This window comes from Aythya marila (assembly GCF_965140915.1).
Source record: "Aythya marila genome assembly, chromosome: Z".
Taxonomy (NCBI): domain Eukaryota; kingdom Metazoa; phylum Chordata; class Aves; order Anseriformes; family Anatidae; genus Aythya; species Aythya marila.
Genome location: NC_139080.1, coordinates 39,210,642 through 39,229,545, shown reverse-complemented (window position 1 = coordinate 39,229,545; position 18,904 = coordinate 39,210,642). Strand labels below are relative to the sequence as shown.

General features: G+C 39.0%; 1 protein-coding gene across 1 annotated transcript in view; it reads left to right on the top strand.

Moving 5' to 3' along the window:
- The window catches only part of TMC1 (transmembrane channel like 1), a gene marked incomplete at both ends in the record, with an annotated part of 65,722 nt that extends 53,234 nt beyond the window's left edge, over positions 1–12,488 (top strand). The window contains 6 exons of the mRNA XM_082783908.1: positions 4,913–4,980; positions 6,462–6,701; positions 7,402–7,527; positions 10,975–11,053; positions 11,150–11,285; positions 12,223–12,488. Coding sequence (XP_082640034.1) covers positions 4,913–4,980; positions 6,462–6,701; positions 7,402–7,527; positions 10,975–11,053; positions 11,150–11,285; positions 12,223–12,488 — 915 coding nt within the window. The remainder of the gene's footprint in view (positions 1–4,912; positions 4,981–6,461; positions 6,702–7,401; positions 7,528–10,974; positions 11,054–11,149; positions 11,286–12,222) is intronic.
- Positions 12,489–18,904: the final 6,416 nt, after the last annotated feature.

Below are 18,904 nucleotides of genomic sequence, written 5' to 3'. Positions count from 1 at the left end.
CACTGTCCCCCAGACCTGTAGTGCTGCATAGGTTGTTGTGGCCAAAGTGCAGGACCCAGTGCTTAGCCTTGTTGAACCTCATCCCACTGGCCTCTTCCCGTTCACCCAACCTGTCCAGATCCATCTGCAGGGTCTTCCTACCTTTCAGCAGATTGACACTTCATCCCAACTTGGTGTCTGCAAACTTACTGAGGTTGTACTCAGTTCCCTCCTCCAAATAATCAATAAGGATATTAAAGAGAATGGGCCTCAACACTGAACCCTGGGGAACACTACTGGTCCCGTCAGGATGAGAGTGTACAAATGCAATGCTTCTTGTAGTTGAAGCAAGAATGCCTCATCCACAGGCTCCCCTTGATTAGGTGGCCTGTAGTAGACCCAACCACAAGCTGTCCTTTATTGGTGTTGTCCTTAACTCTCATCCACAAGCTTTCAGCCTGTCCTTGGCTGTTTCCCAGAGGCATCTCTTCACAAACAATCCCTTCCCTAATGTAAAGGGCAACACCCACTCCCTTCCTTCCCTGTCTATCTCTCCTGAAGAGTTTGTAACCCTCTATTCCAATGTTCCAGTTATGTTATCCTTTCCATCATGTTTCTGTGCTAGCAATCATCTCATATTTGTCAAATTGCACCATGGTTTCCAACTCTTTGTATTTGTTTCCCATGCTGCTTTCATACGTGTCAAGGCACTTCAGCTGGGCTATTGGTCATATCATATTTTTAGAACCCTTCCCAATTGCACTGGGAGAGTTCATGAGTATTTCTCTGTTGTTACTTAGAGTGATAGTGTTCTCAGGTATTCTTTTTTTACTCAGAGCTGCATCTCCTTCCCTCACTACATCTAGTTTAATGGGCCTCCTGAGAAGCCCAGCCAGCTTACTGCCCAGAACACTCTTGGCCCACCCGATAAACTCTCCCCTGTTCAGTATCAGCATTCCTGGTCTCTCAAAATTGTGTTCAAGGTTGTAGAACCCAAAACCTTGGGCATGGCACCAGCCTCACAGCCAATCATTCAGACAGTCCGTTCATCTCCTTCTTCCTGGGTTCCAGTTGTCAACTGGGAGGACAGAGAACACTACTTGTGTGTCCAATCTCTTCAACATCTTTCCAAGGGACACCTTTCCAAGGTCCTGGCAGCTCTTTTGAGCAATCTCAACGCAGAAACCCCCCTGCATGCTGTGATCCCCCACTTCACAGCAAATGTGTCTGTCCCGGAGCTGATCTCCTTGGTGAGGCAATCATTCTGCCATTAACACTTCAGACTTTTTTTTTTTTTTCTCTCTTTCTTTTCTTTTGTAATTGTTAGGGAAGTTAAGGGAGTATAATACAGTTATTTAATCAATAGAACAAAGCCAATACAAGAAAGCCTTAATTAAGTGATTGGACTGAAGAGCTGTGCAGATACCATCCTTCTTTCTAGCCACCCATCCATACATTTTGACTGGGGGGAGCCAGCCCCAGAAAAGGGGCCCTCAGCCCCCCTAACCCTCCTTCGTCTTCCACATGAGGTCATCTTCCAGGCCACTCCCAACACAGCTACCTTTGGGCACACATATATAACTTATCACAGAGGCTTGCTGAGCTCACAGCAGCCACCACTGCCCCGCCTTTGCTCCAGGCCCTATAAAACAGGACCCCTGCAGGTGGCCCACCATTCGCAGAATTTCTAGACCCTCTGACAGCCAGTTTATGTGGCAGCAAGAAAAACAGAAGCAGGAAGGCATTCAGCAGCCCTCCTCAGTGTAATAGGATAGTGATGCAATCCAAAGAAGCACCGAGAAGGAAGGCACCTAACAAGAAGGAGAAGTGTCATGGGCAGAGGGGTAACATCTGTGGCACAACAGACACCAGTGCTCAGGAAACCTCTGGCGCCTGGCCCACAGACACAGGCGGTACCACTGGCACTGCAACAATGCGGGAAGTAAGCCATCCCCTCAGCCATACAGCAACAGGGGGCCTGGGCCTTCCCATTGGTGCAGTGGTGGCATGGGGAGAAGGCAGAAGGATTAGGCAGACAGCTGTGTGGGGCAGAGGCATGCCCATAATCTGGAACACAGTGTGGGACCCAGCCATGGCCCTAAAACAGACAGCAGCATTGAATCCATGGATGGAAATCAACCAGACAGAGGCATGGGATCCAGGGTTGGAACTGGACAACCCCCTGGTTTGGCACCCTGGCCTCAAAACATTCTGGATGAAAGGCATCCCATTTGGCCAGTTCTGGGCAAGGAGTGGCTTATCATTCTGCCTAACACCATGGAGCCCACGGAACTGGATCCACCAGATGTGGAGGGACTGATGGAAGTGGATCCACCCCCACCAGATCAGACCTGTGACTCCTGTGGCATGTCTTTGCTCTGTGCCATCAGAGCACACCAACAGCGTCACAGGAGTGCCTGGTAAGCTCCCTACTTGTCTCTCAGGCTCCATCCCAAGCACTAGCTTGGAGCTGCCAAACACCATGAACATCCTGCAGGCTTATCTACAAGGTGTCCCAGCAATGAAGAACTCTGTTGCTGATTCTCAGGGATTGCGTGAATGCTTCTTTTCCATCCCCCAGCCCTTGTGTGAGAGGTGGTATCCCTTCTGCACAGAACCTTGAGGAAGAGCACAAGAGAGGACCCACCTTCCTTTGGGCTGCTGTACTGGGGTGACAGGAAGAGGCCACCATGCACCTTCAACATTTTTGAAAATAGACTGAGGGGTGAAAATAGGAGTGTGTAAGCGATTGTAGGTGGCTAATTTCTTATATCAGGAATGAGTAATTTTTTGAGTAATTAGTAGCGACAGACATGGAGAAGGCTGAGGTACTCAATAAATTCTATGCCTCTGTCTGCACTGGTAGATGGGATTCCCAAGTTCTTAATTTCTCTGAACCTATAGATGGAGGCTGGGGGATCAAAGTCCCACTCACTGTAAGTGAAGAGCAGGTTCGACACCACCTGGCGAATCTAAACAGATACAAGTCTATGGGACCTCATGACATGAATCCCAGGGTCCTGAGGGAACTGGCTGATGTAGTTGCCAAGCCTCTCTCCATCAGACTTGAAAAGTCCTGGCATTCAAGTGATGTCCCTGGTGAGTGGAAAAATGGAAACGTCATGTCCCTACTTTCAACAATTAAAACAAATAATTAAACAAAGAGCACTACTCTACTCAACAATTAAAATAATTAGGAGATATTTCTTCTCAGAAAGAGTGGTCAGGCATTGGAACAGGTTGCCCAGGGAAGTGGTCGTCACCATCCCTGGGGGTGTTCAGGGAAAGGTTGTACCTGGTGCTTAGAGACATAATTTAGTGAGTGACAGTAGTAGTAGGGTGTTGGTTGGACCAGATGATCTTGGAGGTCTTTTCCAATCTTAATTTTTGTATGATTCTATGATTCTACACAAAGTAAAGAATGTACAAAGAAGTGTTAAGTAGTGAGTTTGAAGCTTACAGCCCGTACACAAGGGTTTAACCACTGTTAAACCTTACAGCCTGCACACAAGGGTTTAACCACAGTTAAGAGAAGCCATGGAATGATTGGTCAGCAGTGAGGGAACACCTTATTTTATATTACTGTTAATACAGTACTTATTCCTTATAATACAGTTATATTACCATTCTCAAAGTGCCAATGACACATTTGCTGGTAGTGTATGGTGGACATATTGTCATTGTACAGAAAAAGGGCTACTAGAAGCTCAAAGAAAGGGTGTGAAGATATATAAGGAATCATAGTCCGTGCTACAGCCTAGAAGCTTTGTGCTGATTTCCATGCAAAACAAAAATAAATAAAAGAAATGAAGTTGATCTTACAGAACTACTTGTACCAATTTCCAAACTCTTTACACCATTAGAGCTTATAATGAACAAGGAATCTTTCAATGAGCCATACCCCAAATTTCCATATTATTGATAGTCTTTAATTTGAAAGATTACCTTGAGCTTTCCTTCATTTTCTTCAAAGACAGCTTATCTGATAGATACCATTGCTGCTGCACTTAACTGTTAATAAAACAGTGAAACTTTTATTTGGCATTATGTAAGAATGGTTCTAAAGAGCTCCCCTTATTCAACTGTTTTTCAGGTTGAATACTATTTAATCTTACTTTATTAATAATTAGTAATTAATACTTAGTTGAAGGTCTATTTAATTTTTCCTGTATAGAAGACAATTCATAAGTACACACAACACAAATATAGCAATTTTTTGTAGACATACATGCATATATCTGTATATACATGTATGTATATACATAAAACTAGGCAGAAATAGTGTAGAAGCTCCAAATATCCCAACATATTATAATTTGAAATTGTGACTTTAATTTGTCAATTTTAACAGAACATCTTTGTTTTGATTCAGACTCAAGGAAATAGTTGTTTTTGTATCTGAAGCCCATTATTCCCCATGTCAGTTGTCCCTGTAATTAATACTTGGATCATCATTCGTGATCTTTTTGACCATCCACTATGGTGAATCATGCAGGTCACCAGCTATGTTGTAGTATAACTTTCTTCCAAGACAGTTTATTAAGCAAAACATTGTGACAATGTAAAACACAATGGATAATATGTTTGAATCATAAATTTTTAATGTAAACCAAAATTTTGGAGCCAGTTTCTTACCAGAAATTTTTATTCTGGTGCATATACACACAAACATGCCTACAAAATAACATGTGCATTTCAGTCATTGCTCAAATTCAGTGTTCTCAGTGAAATTCTGCAACCAGTATTAAAGTCTATCTGTTTGCCTTGAGTCTTATTTGTTTATTTCATGATTCACTGATAATATGTAACAAGAGCCTTTACAGTACAATACCATTATTCTGCTGCTGTTGGAAGTGACAATTTTAATGTAGCATAAGTCATCTTAAAACCTTTGGTGCAAGTCTAATGAAAGAATTTATGTTATTTCTTTCAGCCATCATATTCAGAGTTTGATATAAGTGGGAATGTACTGGGGCTGATCTTTAACCAGGGCATGATCTGGTAGGTGTGGCAAAGTGTGTCTCTTGTGTTCCCTTGTGTGTCAGCATTCTCCCCAGGTCTGCAGGATTTATCAGCATCTGTGAAATGAGGATCCTGTCTCATTGTTTTAGTCTGATGACAGTGTGAAGCAATATATATCACATTCTGGTAAAGTGGAATCAATGGGGCAATTTCTAAACTAGTTCTGAGCTAAGATTACGGGATCAGAAACATCAGATTTCGCAGATCTGAAACAGAATGAAAAGAGTTTTAGTTGCAGCTGGTGAGTTGGCACTGCCACAGAACTAGAAAGAATGAGAGGTATGTATGTGTGCATTTGTTTTGTGAGATGAGAGAGAGAGTAGAGTTAGAAAAGCTCTTTCTTTATTTGTTCTCACAAAGTGATTGAAATGCAATTCATTTGCAAGTCTCCATATTGATAAGCTATTGGCAAGAATTTGTCTACCATGTTTTTTAAGTTATATGTACAAATTTTGGCAATATCCATAAACTACCTAGAGTTTGAACTTGTTTAACTTGAATTTTACAACTGATTTCCATGTGGTTAAGAAATGTGGCCATTAGGTGCTCTCTGCCTTCATAGACCACCAATCCTTTTCCATCTCTTTTAATTGAAGATACGTGGAAAGAGGAAGAAAAGATATTAATATAATATACTCTGACGTGACATCTCTATACTTACAGGGATGTTTCCAACCACATAGATTTATTTTTTTTCCTATTTCATAAAGAGAAAAACAGAGTCACCCAAAAGCAAGGTGACTCAGCCATGATCAGTTGAACAACGATAAAGGAAAAAGTAGATTCCTACTATCTGTACCATTTGGCCAGGCAGTTAAAAATAACTACTCTTCAGTCAGCATGGCACAGGAAACATGGTCAGATACAAATAAAATGGTCCCAACTGCATCTGTGTCATAACCACATAACTGTAGAAAATAAGGAAAAAATGACATTTAGCAGAATCAGTAAGTTCATTGGAATAAGGCAGTAAATAACCATAGTAACAGAAGTAAAATAAATGTCAATTTAGCAAGAATATTCTTCCTAAAATGGTAATAACATACTTAGAAAAATAATAAAGAATAATCTAGATTATTTCTATAACACCTAGATTTTGGGTTACTTTTTTTTTTTTTTTTTTTTTTTTTTTTTTTTAACGAAACACATGACAGATACTGCATGAACTAATGATACAAAGTAAGAGGGAGTAATGTTTTGTTAAGTTATTATCTCATTCACAGAGAAAGAGAATTTTGGAGCTTTGAAACAAAAAGTACATATGGAGAATTCTTTCTATATGCCTCCAGTTCTTCTAAAAGCAAGAGGCAACAATAGTAAAAAAATAAAAAAAAAAATAAGAGAAACAGTGCATACAGTGATGTTGCAAAGCACATTAGAATGGGAAATAGGGGAAATAGGTATTGTATCTAGGCAGAAGTCCTACTCCAAAGTGTTTATTTGTTTATTTGTTTTTCTAGGATGGGGTCTTTTTACGCTCCATGTCTTCCAGCAATTAATGTGTTCCGCCTCCACACTTCAATGTACCTGCAGTGCTGGGCAGTGATGTGTTGCAATGTCCCCCAGGAGAGGGTCTTCAAAGCTTCCAGATCAAACAACTTCTACATGGCCATGTTGCTTTTCATTCTCTTTCTCTCCACGCTGCCTGCTGTGTACACCATAGTCTCCATCCCACCATCTTTTGACTGTGGTCCTTTCAGGTATTTTACATTTCACATCCACCATACATGTTAATATTATATCAAATCTAGTGTATAATCTAGTAATGAAAAGGATCTTCCTTTATAAGTATTATATTTATAAGATATGCTGACTGTTTAATTATACGACATTTCTCATTATGGGTAATCATTACAGTTGGAATACTATAAAACTGGTTAATTATTTTAAAAAGTTTCCAGGATTTTTTTTTTTTTAATTTTTATTTTTTAATTTTCTGAATTGTAGAACAGAACACCTTTTCTTTTGATTAGCTGTGATGTAAACGTTTGTTACTAATTCTCTAAATTAGAAATTCTTAAGGAGTATATCAGTGCTTTATTATGCCTCTGCAGCCTGCTGAGATTAAAATGTTGGTGTCTATTTTTCTACTTAAAATACATAAATCCTGTTTTAACTAAAGCTAGTTTCAGAGTTTTATGTTTTAAATAATGAATATTAACATTTATTTTATTTTATTTTATTTTATTTTATTTTATTTTATTTTATTTTATTTTATTTTATTTTATTTTATTTTATTTTATTTTATTTTATTTTATTTTATTTTATTTTATTTTATTATTTTATTTTTTTACTTTTCCCTGGTTTGGTGTGATGTTATTAACTTATATATTCATAGTACTGAATTGACATTGCTAAAATATTTGTATATTATATATTGTCACATTTTCTGTTCAACAGTGGGAAAACTAGAATGTTTGAAGTCATATCAGAAACTCTGGAGCATGACTTCCCTTCTTGGTTTGGGAAGGTATTTGGCTATGCCTCTAACCCTGGACTTATCCTACCTTTTATATTACTGATGGTGTACGTATAGAATACTAACTGAAATGTTAATCCTTACTGAAACGTCTGATAAGTTTCTTTCCCTCTGAATCTTTATTGCCTGAATATCTAATTGTATTGATTCCCCCATGATGAGGGACTTTAAGAATTTAGGTCTTTTAGTTGAACATAATTAATGTGTCTCTGCACAAAAGGTGATCTCTCTTTTGTTCAACTGTTTTCAGCTTTTTTTTTTTTTCCTTTTTTTTTTTTTTACAATTTTTTGTTCTTGCTACCATAATGACGAAACTATTAAAATTGAAAAGTCTATGGGATCTGATGTTGTTGTGACCTTGATCAGCTTGTTCAGTAGACAGAACAGCATAAATCCTTAGCAGGTTCAATAGGAAACTAGAACAGTGACTGCCATGAAGCAGAGCTATTTTAACTATATTTTACATAAAACATATTTTTTTACATAAAACATATTTTTTACATAAAACATATTTTAGCTATATTAACTAAAGTTAATGAGAGTCTGATCTTGAGTACCTGTGCCTTTCCTTGATGTACCTTATGTTGTCGGGACTAGAGGGAGAAAGGGTGCTAGAAATGTACCATGGAGATGTTCCAGTCTCAACTGCCTTAAATCATCTCGAGTCTTGTTCCTTCTTATAGAACAGGGCTAGTACGGATTTTTCATAAGTCAGTTAAAGAATAATGACCCCTGAATAGTCTTTCTCAAAAACTATATTGAGTCCTTCTTCATAAAGACATTTTAAACTACTGTTCAAATATATCACAATTTTTGCATAATGCTGAACTAAAAGCAAATTCTATATACAGATGAGCTGGGATTTAACCCTGCATTGTAGAATTTCCAAAAAATATAGAGAAGATTACAGAATATAATGGAAATTGCAAAGTACTTTATGTGAGCAAAATGAAATTCTGAGATTAAGTTTTACCAAGATTCACTTAACAATTTGTTCCATTTAACTGTTGGCTAGAAAAACAAAAAGACTAGAATGTCCTCTGAAATATGTGGTTACCTTCTACTTATTTTTTTTTCTGAGCAGGATTCCTATTCTGCAAGGATCCAAGACAAAGACACCAAAATATAAATGAGAAAGAAAAAAAAAAAAAAAGGAAAATGCAAGGCAAAATCTGGCAAAGCAGAGTGAACAGCAAATGAAGATTAATTACTTACTGATTACTTTAATAAAGGGTTTCATATGAGCATTTCTCTAATTAAATCATGAGAGTAAAAAATACTAGTTTCATAGAGTTATCACAAAAATAATGCAATATATTGAAAAGTGTAACCAAATTTAGAACAAAAAATAAAACTTATCGTTTTGGCTATTTTCCTACAAGTATTTGGCTTTACCTATTCATAGAATCATAGAATCATAGAATATCCTGAGTTGGAAGGAACCCATAAGGATCATCAAGTCCAACTCCTGGCACCACACAGGTGTACCCTAAAGTTTAGACCATGTGACTAAGTGCACAGTCCAATCAGTTCTTAAATTCAGACAGGCTTGGTGCAGTGACTACTTCCCTGGGGAGCCTGTTCCAGTGTGTGACCACCCTCTCGGTGAAGAACCTCTTCCTGATATCTAGCCTAAACCACCCCTGCCTCAGCTTGACACCATTCCCGTGGATCCTATCACTGGTGATTAAAGAGAATAGGTTGGCGCCTGCCCCTCCACTCCCCGTCATGAGGAAGACTGCGATAAGGTCTCCCCTCAGCCTCCTCTTTTCCAGGCTGAACAGGCCCAGTGACCTCAGCCACTCCTTATACGTCTTCCCCTTTAGGCCCATCACCATCTTCATTGCTCTCCTCCGGACACTCTCCAACAGTTTAATGTCCTTTTTGTACTGTGGTGCCCAGAACTGCACACAGTACTTGAGGTGAGGCCGCACCGGTGCAGAGTAGAGCGGGACAATCACTTCCCTCAACCGACTAGTGATACGGTTGGCCCTCCTGGCTGTCAGGGCACACTGCTGGCTCACATTCAACTTGCTGTCAACCACAACCACCAGATCCCTCTCTGCAGGGCTGCTCAGCCCTGCAGAGAGCATTGCCCAGTCTGTATGTACAGCCAGGTTGCCCTGTCCCAGGTGCAGGATCCAGTACTTGCTTTTATTAAAATTTATGCCATTGGTGATTGCCCAGCTCGCCAGTCTGTCTAGATCTCTCTGCAAGACCTTTCCACCCTCAACAGAGTCCACAACTCCTCCAAGCTTGGTGTCGTCAGCAAATTTGCTCAAAACACATTCTAGTCCTACATTCAAATCATTTATGAAAACATTGAAGAGGACTGGCCCTAAAATGGAGCTTTTGGGGACCCCACTAGTGACCATCTGCCAGCCTGGTATGGCCCCATTTACGAAAACCCTTTGAGCCCTTTCCATCAGCCAATTGGCCACTCATTGGATGATGTTTTTGTCTAGATGTATGCTGGACATTTTGTCCAGTAGGATCCTATGGGAAACTGTGTCAAAACTTTGCTGATGTCCAAAAAGATCCTATCAGCTGGTTTCTGTTTCCCTTGATCAACTAGATGGGTGATTTTATCATAAAAGGAAATGCAGGACCTACCCCTCATTAACCCATATTGGCTGGGAACAACAATTGCATTGTCCCGCAGGTGAACTTCGATAACTTCAAGGATTATTTTCTCCGTAATTTTACCAGGCACTGACATGAGACTGATAACCCTGTAACTGCTGGGGTCTTCTTTCCTTCCCTTCTTGAAAATTGGTACAACATTTGCCAGCTTCCAGTCTACTGGGACCTCTCTAGATTCCAAGACTGTTGAAAAATAATTGAGAGAGGTCCCGTGAAGACATCAGCCAGCTCTTTAAGTACCCTGGGATGAATCCCATCCGGACCCATGGACTTGTATGGATCCTGGTGGAGCAGCAAATCCCATACACATTCAGGGTTGGTTGGGAGTTTATCATTCCCACCATCATGGTCTCCAGCTTAGGGCACCCTGGGTCCCAAAGCCCATCATCAGTGCTGAAGCTGGAGAAAAAGAAAGCATTCAACATCTCTGTTTTGACCTATGTCTCTGTCTGTGAATTTTGTATTACTTCAAAAGATTTTATAAATATAGTTTACTAATTTTTAAAGTGTGTCATACAACTTAATTAACATTTAGAAACTATTAAATGAAACACCCGTCATAGCAATGCACACATACCTTAATTGAGCATCTTCCTTAACTACCATAAGAGTGAATGTAGAGTATAAAAGACAGAATAATTTATTTCTGTTCCTCCCCACACACACCTTGAAATGAGTACCTTCTTCATACTCTGAGGAAACAGTCTACTCACTGTCAAAATACTACTAGTGCTTAAGCATGTTGAACAAGGAAAAATACAGATTTGATATTAGCACAGTTGTAGTTATTGCTATAGGAAGAGTCTTTAAATCATTATCTAACAAGATGCATTCTTTTTCTTGAAATTTAGCCTGAGTATTTATTATCTCAATGCTACATCCAAATCCTACAAGGAAGCTAACTTGGAACTTAAAAAGAAGCTACAAAGTGTAAGGAATAAAGAATTGTTGATTTTTGGCTTTACTAATTATTAGCTACGACATTCAGGTTACTGAAAGATGCCTTCTCTATTTCACCATTGTTAGCAAGCAGAAGAAAATAAAAGAAGAAATAAGCAAAAGGCACAAAAATCAAATGAACAAGAGGAAAATCCATTTGAGACAGAACCACCACAGACAAAGCAAAAAGGAAGCAAGCAAGATGAATCTACTCCAAGTCAAGGTAAGGACAGTTTTGAATTTCTCAATATGAGAAATATTTGTATTCCATACCACAGTGTTGTTCACTGCCTTATCTGCTTCCTTTGCCGTAATTTCTTGAAAGGTGTTCACAATACTGAATGACAAGTATTAGCCTAATATCCAGTCCATTTGTCTTCCTTTGTCTAATTTCAGAAATGCTGTAGCATCACTCCACAATAGGCAACACCTTTTACCGAAGTAATAAAACTAGTAAAACATGTGGCACAACCTTCTCTGAATGTCAGAGATCCAACTTATCCAATAAATCATTAAAAATAATAATAATAATAATAAAAAAATCCTGCTGATATTTCTTTCATCTTGATATTTCTTTCATCCTGGACAGCTGAGAACAGCATATGCCTTCTGTGCCAAGGTTCAATGGCAGAAGGTGTAGTGAAAAGACAGTATGGTAATGACCCTCATCAGAACACCTAACTTGGTCAGGCAGGTTTCAGTTGGTTACAGACTGTTTCCTCCCCTCTGAATATTGCTAGTCTTTCCCCATCACGCATGCCATGCAATCAATATAGACTAAGCCTAGCAGAGAAATGCAGATTAGGGATGACAACCTGCAGAAGAACCACATGGAAGGCATGTCTACAGCCTCAAAACATGCCTGCTTTTGAACTGCTGACCTTCATCACCGTTTATAGATGATATATTCTTGCCAGTGAATTTAACTGCTTGGGAAATACTTCTGCTTCCCTTTGTTGTGGCCTTTCAGAAAGAACTGGGGAGAAAATATGGTGCAAAGATCATGAAGTCACATTGTCCCTTATTTCAGACTGTTTGTGTGGTAGCTCCCAGACCTTCCATCTTATGCTGGAGTGGACAAGGTGCTTTAGCCTTTCCCTCATAGAGAATTTCTGTTCTGCATTTTCATTCTGTAACTCTGTTCTCCTAACACATTTCAGATAACAGTCAAGGACAGAGTGGCAATGAAGGAAAGAAAATGGGTCAGCCACAGGAAGCAAGTTCCTCTCAGACACTCCAGAATCCAGGCTCTGCCCCAAATGGCCACCATCCCATGCAGAACAGAGGAGGAAACCTTCCCCCACCCATTGCTGTGACACGGCCACCAGGACCTCGGGGGGTTCCAACACCAGGCTATCCACTTGGACACCCACACTTTCCAGGGGTCCAGCCAGGAATGCCCAGGGGTCCGCCCCACTTCAGATAAGGAGGCTGTCCATAATTCTTCTTTGTGTTTTGTGATATGGTAAAGGACGCTGAGGAAGGCAAGAGTGGTGTTTCCCCAAACAAACTCCTTAAAGTGCAGAACTCCATTATGTTAATTATAAATCTTCATATGCATAAAAGCTTCCATGAGAAAACACTACATCTTTCTGCTTGTGTTTGAATACATTGCAAAAATGTGTTATCTGTATTGCTAGGTTACTATTCTTAAGGATATTTACTGGGAGATATTTGTTAGAAGAATGAAACTTATTTTGTATTTAGTTGCTTATTTTCTTAAAAGCTTGAAAGTGTGTGCCTAACAGATTTTCATTTTCCTCAGAAGAGTTCACTGAAAACATAAATTCTTACAGTATATTGGAGTCAGTTGTATTTAAAAACTGTATAGCTTGTCTTCTGAAGGTGTGATAAGCTTTCCCAAAGAGTTCAGGTTGTGCATGGAAAAACTGGGATTTCTTCAAAACATGGATGATTACTTCTAAAGTCCTTGGGAAAGTATTTTAAAGGTAAAAGAAAAGCAGTACTTTGCTTGTTACTATGAAGAAAATTTAACTGCTATTATAGTACTGCTTTTAGTCAATACAACAATAATGAATTTTCCTATATTCAGAAGGACTACAAATAAATAAATAAAAATAATAATCAAAGTGGTGAAGATATTTTTATGCAAAAAATGAATTTGAGGAATAGAGGTAATAATGTTTTGCAATATTTTTCCCTAAACACTCACCAGGATTTGCTATTAAACACAGTTACCTATTACTGCAGAAGAACACGTGCTATATGATCTGTTCTGTGGTTTTATTGGTGTCATTTTGTATTGACCTCTATAGAGTTCAGAATGGAACAGATCCTTCGTACAATAGGTCTAGTGGAAACACAGAATAAATACAAGTCCATGTGCTGTTATTACTAATTCCAATGAGACATCTTTATTTTTATGTTCATTGTCCAGAAATTGTGACTTGATATTTATTTTAAGACTCACAAGACGAATAACAACGAAGCAGCCAACAGACTGTCTTATAAAAAAGAAATGTAATTCCATTGGTAGCCTTCTATATAATACGTGTCCGTTTTGAACAGCAGAAAAAAAATAATCTTACCTCAGTATACAGCAAGTCTGTGATGTCACAAAAATTAAAAAAAGTCCAAGTAATCGGATTATGGGACCTATTGAGAAAGGTTTATTTTAAATCAGTATAAACTGTGTATCCCTATAAAACACAGTCATCCAGATGTAATTTCCAGCTTAAGCAGTCTTTAAATCAATTGCCAAATACTAGGAGGATATACCAAGGGAAAGTTAACTTTATACTTGACTGGACTCTTGTACTGCTTCCAAAAGCATCTGCTAACAGCTGTAGATAAGATAATAGATCAGCCAGACCTTTAGCCAGTACCAGAACTACTACTCTGCATATCAATACAAAGTACTGCTAGCCAAATCAAGAGATAAGTGCATTGCAACTACAAGAGAAGGTCTTTCTTAGTAAACAGACCAGAAGTACATTGCTACTAAATGAATGGACAAATGGGTTAAAACTGGATCCTAAGTTGTCTGCATCTGTGGTTCGGTGAGTATTGTAATGTAAATTAGACAAAGTGCAGCTAAGAGCAGTGCAAATCGTTTCATCTTTTGAAGATGAGGTTTGATAAGATAGGTTGAAAAGGTACAGTAATTCAAGCAGTTTTAAAGTGGAATATTAAAATATTTTTTTCCGATATGTCTAACATTTAAACAGTGTATTTTTAGCCTAGAAACATATAAGATTGTGAGTAGTTTCATCAAAGTAAAACTACACCCCAGTGCTCTAGGACTCTGCTTCATCCATGGGTTTAAGACACATTATTTCCCTACAGACTGGGAAATGTCTGTAATGAGACACTGATTAGCTTAGACAGTCTTTATTAACAGCAACATACATTTCATAAGAAAATACTGGATATTGCTTAGAAAAAAGGAGATGCTGGCTTAAATCAAGACCATGGATTGCATCCCGCTTTGTAGAATGTGTGAAGAAACTAATTTTAAAGACACTTTGTGGCCTGGTGATCCATCAAGAGGAGAAAAGATAGAACTAAGTTTTTCAAAGTTGTTGGAATAAATTACAGCAGCAAACTGGTTATGATGAAGTCTGGTTCCATGAAACATAAGGAGAGGTTTATTCCACATACACTGGCCTTAATAAGGATTCCTAGTTCTTTTAGGAGTTAAAATTTTCTGTGGGCATTAAAGGCTTCATCAGTATTATTTGGCTTGGTATTTTATTCTGCAGAATTGTTTTGTATCATGAATGGGAAAGAAACACAGACAAGAATCTAACAGTTGAAATTTTCTGGAGAACTTTCTGTTAGACCTGTATGCTGTACTGATTTTCAACAATAAATGTATTCTTGGAATGCACCCGTGTAAGCAGCAATTAGCATGTGATAGCTCTAACATGTATAACAATAACACGGATAGATGTTGCTCATGTCTGGTAATCAGCATCAAATGTTGTTATAAATGAAGTCTTAACTCAATCCGAATTTAGTAATATTTATAAAAGACAAGTAAACAGCGCTGGGTGCATGGGGAATCTATGCTCTACCTACATGCACACATGAACATCAACTTTCTAAATATACAGAACATTGCTTTTACATACTAAATCCAAGTACACCTATACATACGTACAATCAGAAAAGGTAACAAACAATACTTTAAGTTTATTACTATCAATGTCTTCCATGAAAGTGCTTTTACATACTAAACCCGAGTATGCCTATACACATGTACAATCAGAACAAACAATCCTTTAAGTAAGTCTACTACCATTAATGTCCATGACTGGGGGAGCATAGTTGGCCTGGTTGAAGTGCTCCAATATCTTCCATGACTTGTAACAGTCTCCATTTTCCATTCCTTTTCTTGATTACAAACACCAGAGAATTCCAGGGCTAGTCGTGGGAACAATATGTCTCGCTTTAAGTTGTCAAGCAACTTGGCCTTTGGGCCTTATGTATCTTACTCTTCCTGGATCGAAGAAAAACATATCCGTCCCCTTTTCAAGGCCAGTAAGACCTAGGTCAAAAGGCACGTCCAGGTCACCAGGGGGCGTAACAGCAAAGGCCTGAGACGGCAGTAGCGGTGGCGTAGCAGAAGGATTTGTAAACGAGCCCGCAGTTCCCTCACTACACATTTCTGACTGTGGTCCCACATGGCTCTTTAAGGCCTCAGAGACTGCTCGCCAGGTGCCAAGCAATCCCACTGCAACCTTGTCGTTTTTAGTTGCAGAGTCCCACACCTTGACATCAATTTGGTTCCGTGTTTCAGGATCATAAACTGTCTGATTGTTAATAAGGAGAATAAGCTGTAAGGTTACCAGTACAGTCTTTGTTCCTAAGGACGTATGATTCCCCATAATGCCCAACTGCTTACCAGCGAGGGGAGCTGTGTGCACGGGTCCGCTTTTCTCAGCTTGAGCTTCTTCCCAGCTCTGGTGCACCTATTTCCAGCGACTTTCTGTACGAGCTTCTCTGAGCGGTTTGCTGAGTCTGGCCGAGCCCATCTTCATGAGGTGATCAATGTGCCTGTTCCCGTCCTGGTCTACGTTCTGCTAGCCTGTTCCTTTTCATTCCTTCTTTCTGCTTCCTTGTTGATGACATAACTTCATTGTGTTGCCTTTGTTCATCTTGAGGGCAGGCTCCCCTCTTATACCCTTTTCCCCACAGCAGTTCTTTTCAAAACAACTTTTAATTGATCAAACAACTTTCCATATAACAGCAACAGCAAACACCCAGAAACTTCCATGCCTTAAGGGCTGGAGAACAAGAAACCTGAGACTGCATGGCGCCTCCTGAATCACCCTTCTTTGTTCCCTCTAAACTCTTTTACATTCCTGATGGCCTCATCGTTAAGATTCTGGTGTTACCATCAACCATGGGGCTTTCTGACCCCTATGGCCACACTCCCACATCTCCCCCTTCTTTACTAATATCAACCTTTTTCTGGACATGGATTACCACTCCATATATAACACAACCATTTCAGTAAATAAACTTATCCTAATATCTAACCTAAACCTCACCTGGCACATGAGTCCAGGGTTCTTAGGAGAAGAACCCAACCCCCACCTTGCTACAATCTCCTTCAAGGTAAAGTATAGTAAGGTCCCTCTGAGCCTTCTTTCCTCCAATCAATACAACTGCATCTCCTTCATAAGACTTGTTCTAAAGACACTCACCAACTTCATTGCCCTTCTTTGGACACATTCCAGCACCTCAATGAACTTGTGGTGAGGTGCCAAAAACTAAACAAAGTATTCAAGGTGCATCCCTTCTATATATTGTCTTTCAATTCAACTACATTATTTTCATATTATTATTATTATTTTATTTTTATTTTTATTATTATTTTTATTTTAAAAACACCTTATGCAACATCCATCCTCTTACATTTCTAGTCCTCTGAGTCTTGTACTGTGCTGAACAGGTAACAAATACTCTTAACAACATGAATAACACTATGATTCAAATACTGTGATTTAAAGATCAAATCCGAATTTCCTTAAGTGGTATATTCTTTATTGCAGCGCTGGATGCACGGGGGATCCTTCCGCCTATCGTGCATGTTTGAAGTGACAAACTATCTCGTATTTATACAGCGAAACAATGAATATTCAATCAGCACCTATACATATTCATTACCTAACCCCGCCTACCCTCGCTTCGTATGCTAATCAGCTTATCAGTCCTTGCGCTTGCGCAAAGCCTTCCAAGAATTGTGGGCCAGGGTCTCCAGGATGTGGGCAGTGGTCTTTGGGAGGAAGGCCATAGGTCTTCCTCGTAATGCACTTTCTTAATCAGTTGTTTTCCAGGCTGTAAAAATGCTGAGTTGTCTTTCAGTTTAACTGGGGGGTCGGCGGATAACAGGATGTCTCAGTTAACAAGACATAACAGACAGTTGACTCAAGTTATCTCAAGTCTTAGCCTGACTGAGTGTTAACGGATAATGGGGTGTTTTCAAATAACAAAATGCTTAAACGTAACAGAAGGTCTACAGATAACAAGATGTTGTTTACTTTGTCCTTGCTAACTTTTAATCACAAGTTCTATTCTATCCTAAAGTAAGTTTTTATACAATATCAAACCACAAGCTTTATTCTATCCTAAAGTGAGTTTATACTATATCATTCCCCCCTTTTCTGGAAAATCTAGTAAATTCTTTTACTTAATACGAAAATTTTCTTCCCAGTCTTTATGATATGTACCCCTCAATACCTTACCATGCACATTTGTCAGGGAGGTTAACATGGACATTTGTCGTAACAATTTCCAATTCCAAACAAGTAACACAAAAGACAATATTAAACTTATACCAACTAATATCAATAAAACAATAATTGGGTGACTCAATGTGTTCAAAATTCCAGTTACAGTTGGCGACCATCCAAAAAGTGTATCCCACCAGTTGTGACTTGTGTCCCGTTTTACCCTTTGCAAAACTCTGCTTATTTCCTTTGTATCATGATGGACAGTAATTAGAGTCTTCTCTCCACTTTCCTGAATACCTTTTAAAATTCTAATCAGGTCTTGGTGTCTAACTAGTTGCTTCACTAGTGTGAGGTTCATCCCAATAGGTGTAGGTAGTAACTTATGATACATTGTGTTGTTAGACTTGATCAGCTGGTGGGATACCACTGGTGCCAAATATAGAAAATCACACCCGACGATTCTAACAAAGTTACAAATACAAAAATTAGAATGATTTCTGTTATGGAGAGTTATATTCTCCTTGTCTATTTCTACAAAATCACAAGCAGTTCTTAAACACACGCACCCTTGACCAACATATACAAGCACAGTCTTTAGACTAGTATTTGGATGAATTTCAAAGTGGCAGATACCTTGCTCCGTGTCAAAACATACATCCTGAGCATCAATTGTATTACTTTCACAAATAAATCCTTGTTGTTCCCGTGTAACACATGATTCTAGATTTACAGACTGCCATTTCCCATTCTCCATCCGTGCCCATGTTCTATGCTCCGAAGGATAAAGCACTGTCTTCTCATGGTTTAATCCTAGTGCAAGGATTGGGTGAATAACATGAACTGTAGCATTACGTATAGTAAGCACGAAGGCAGTAGCCATGTTAACAACGGGATCATAAGTAAAATTCACCAGGGTCCACCAAGACTGGAACTTCTTCTCAAAATCATTGGCATTGTCCCAAACTGCTTTTCGGATTTCAGCTGGAAAAATGCCTTCACTTCCTTCCCTAATAATCAAGGCAGCCGTTGCCTGCAACCATAACTGTGCTTGCATACAACTAAGAGCTAAGGATACATTATCTTGAATCACACTAAGTGCATCTATTATTAGTTTGTGATCTTGGTCTTCTGCATTTTCCCA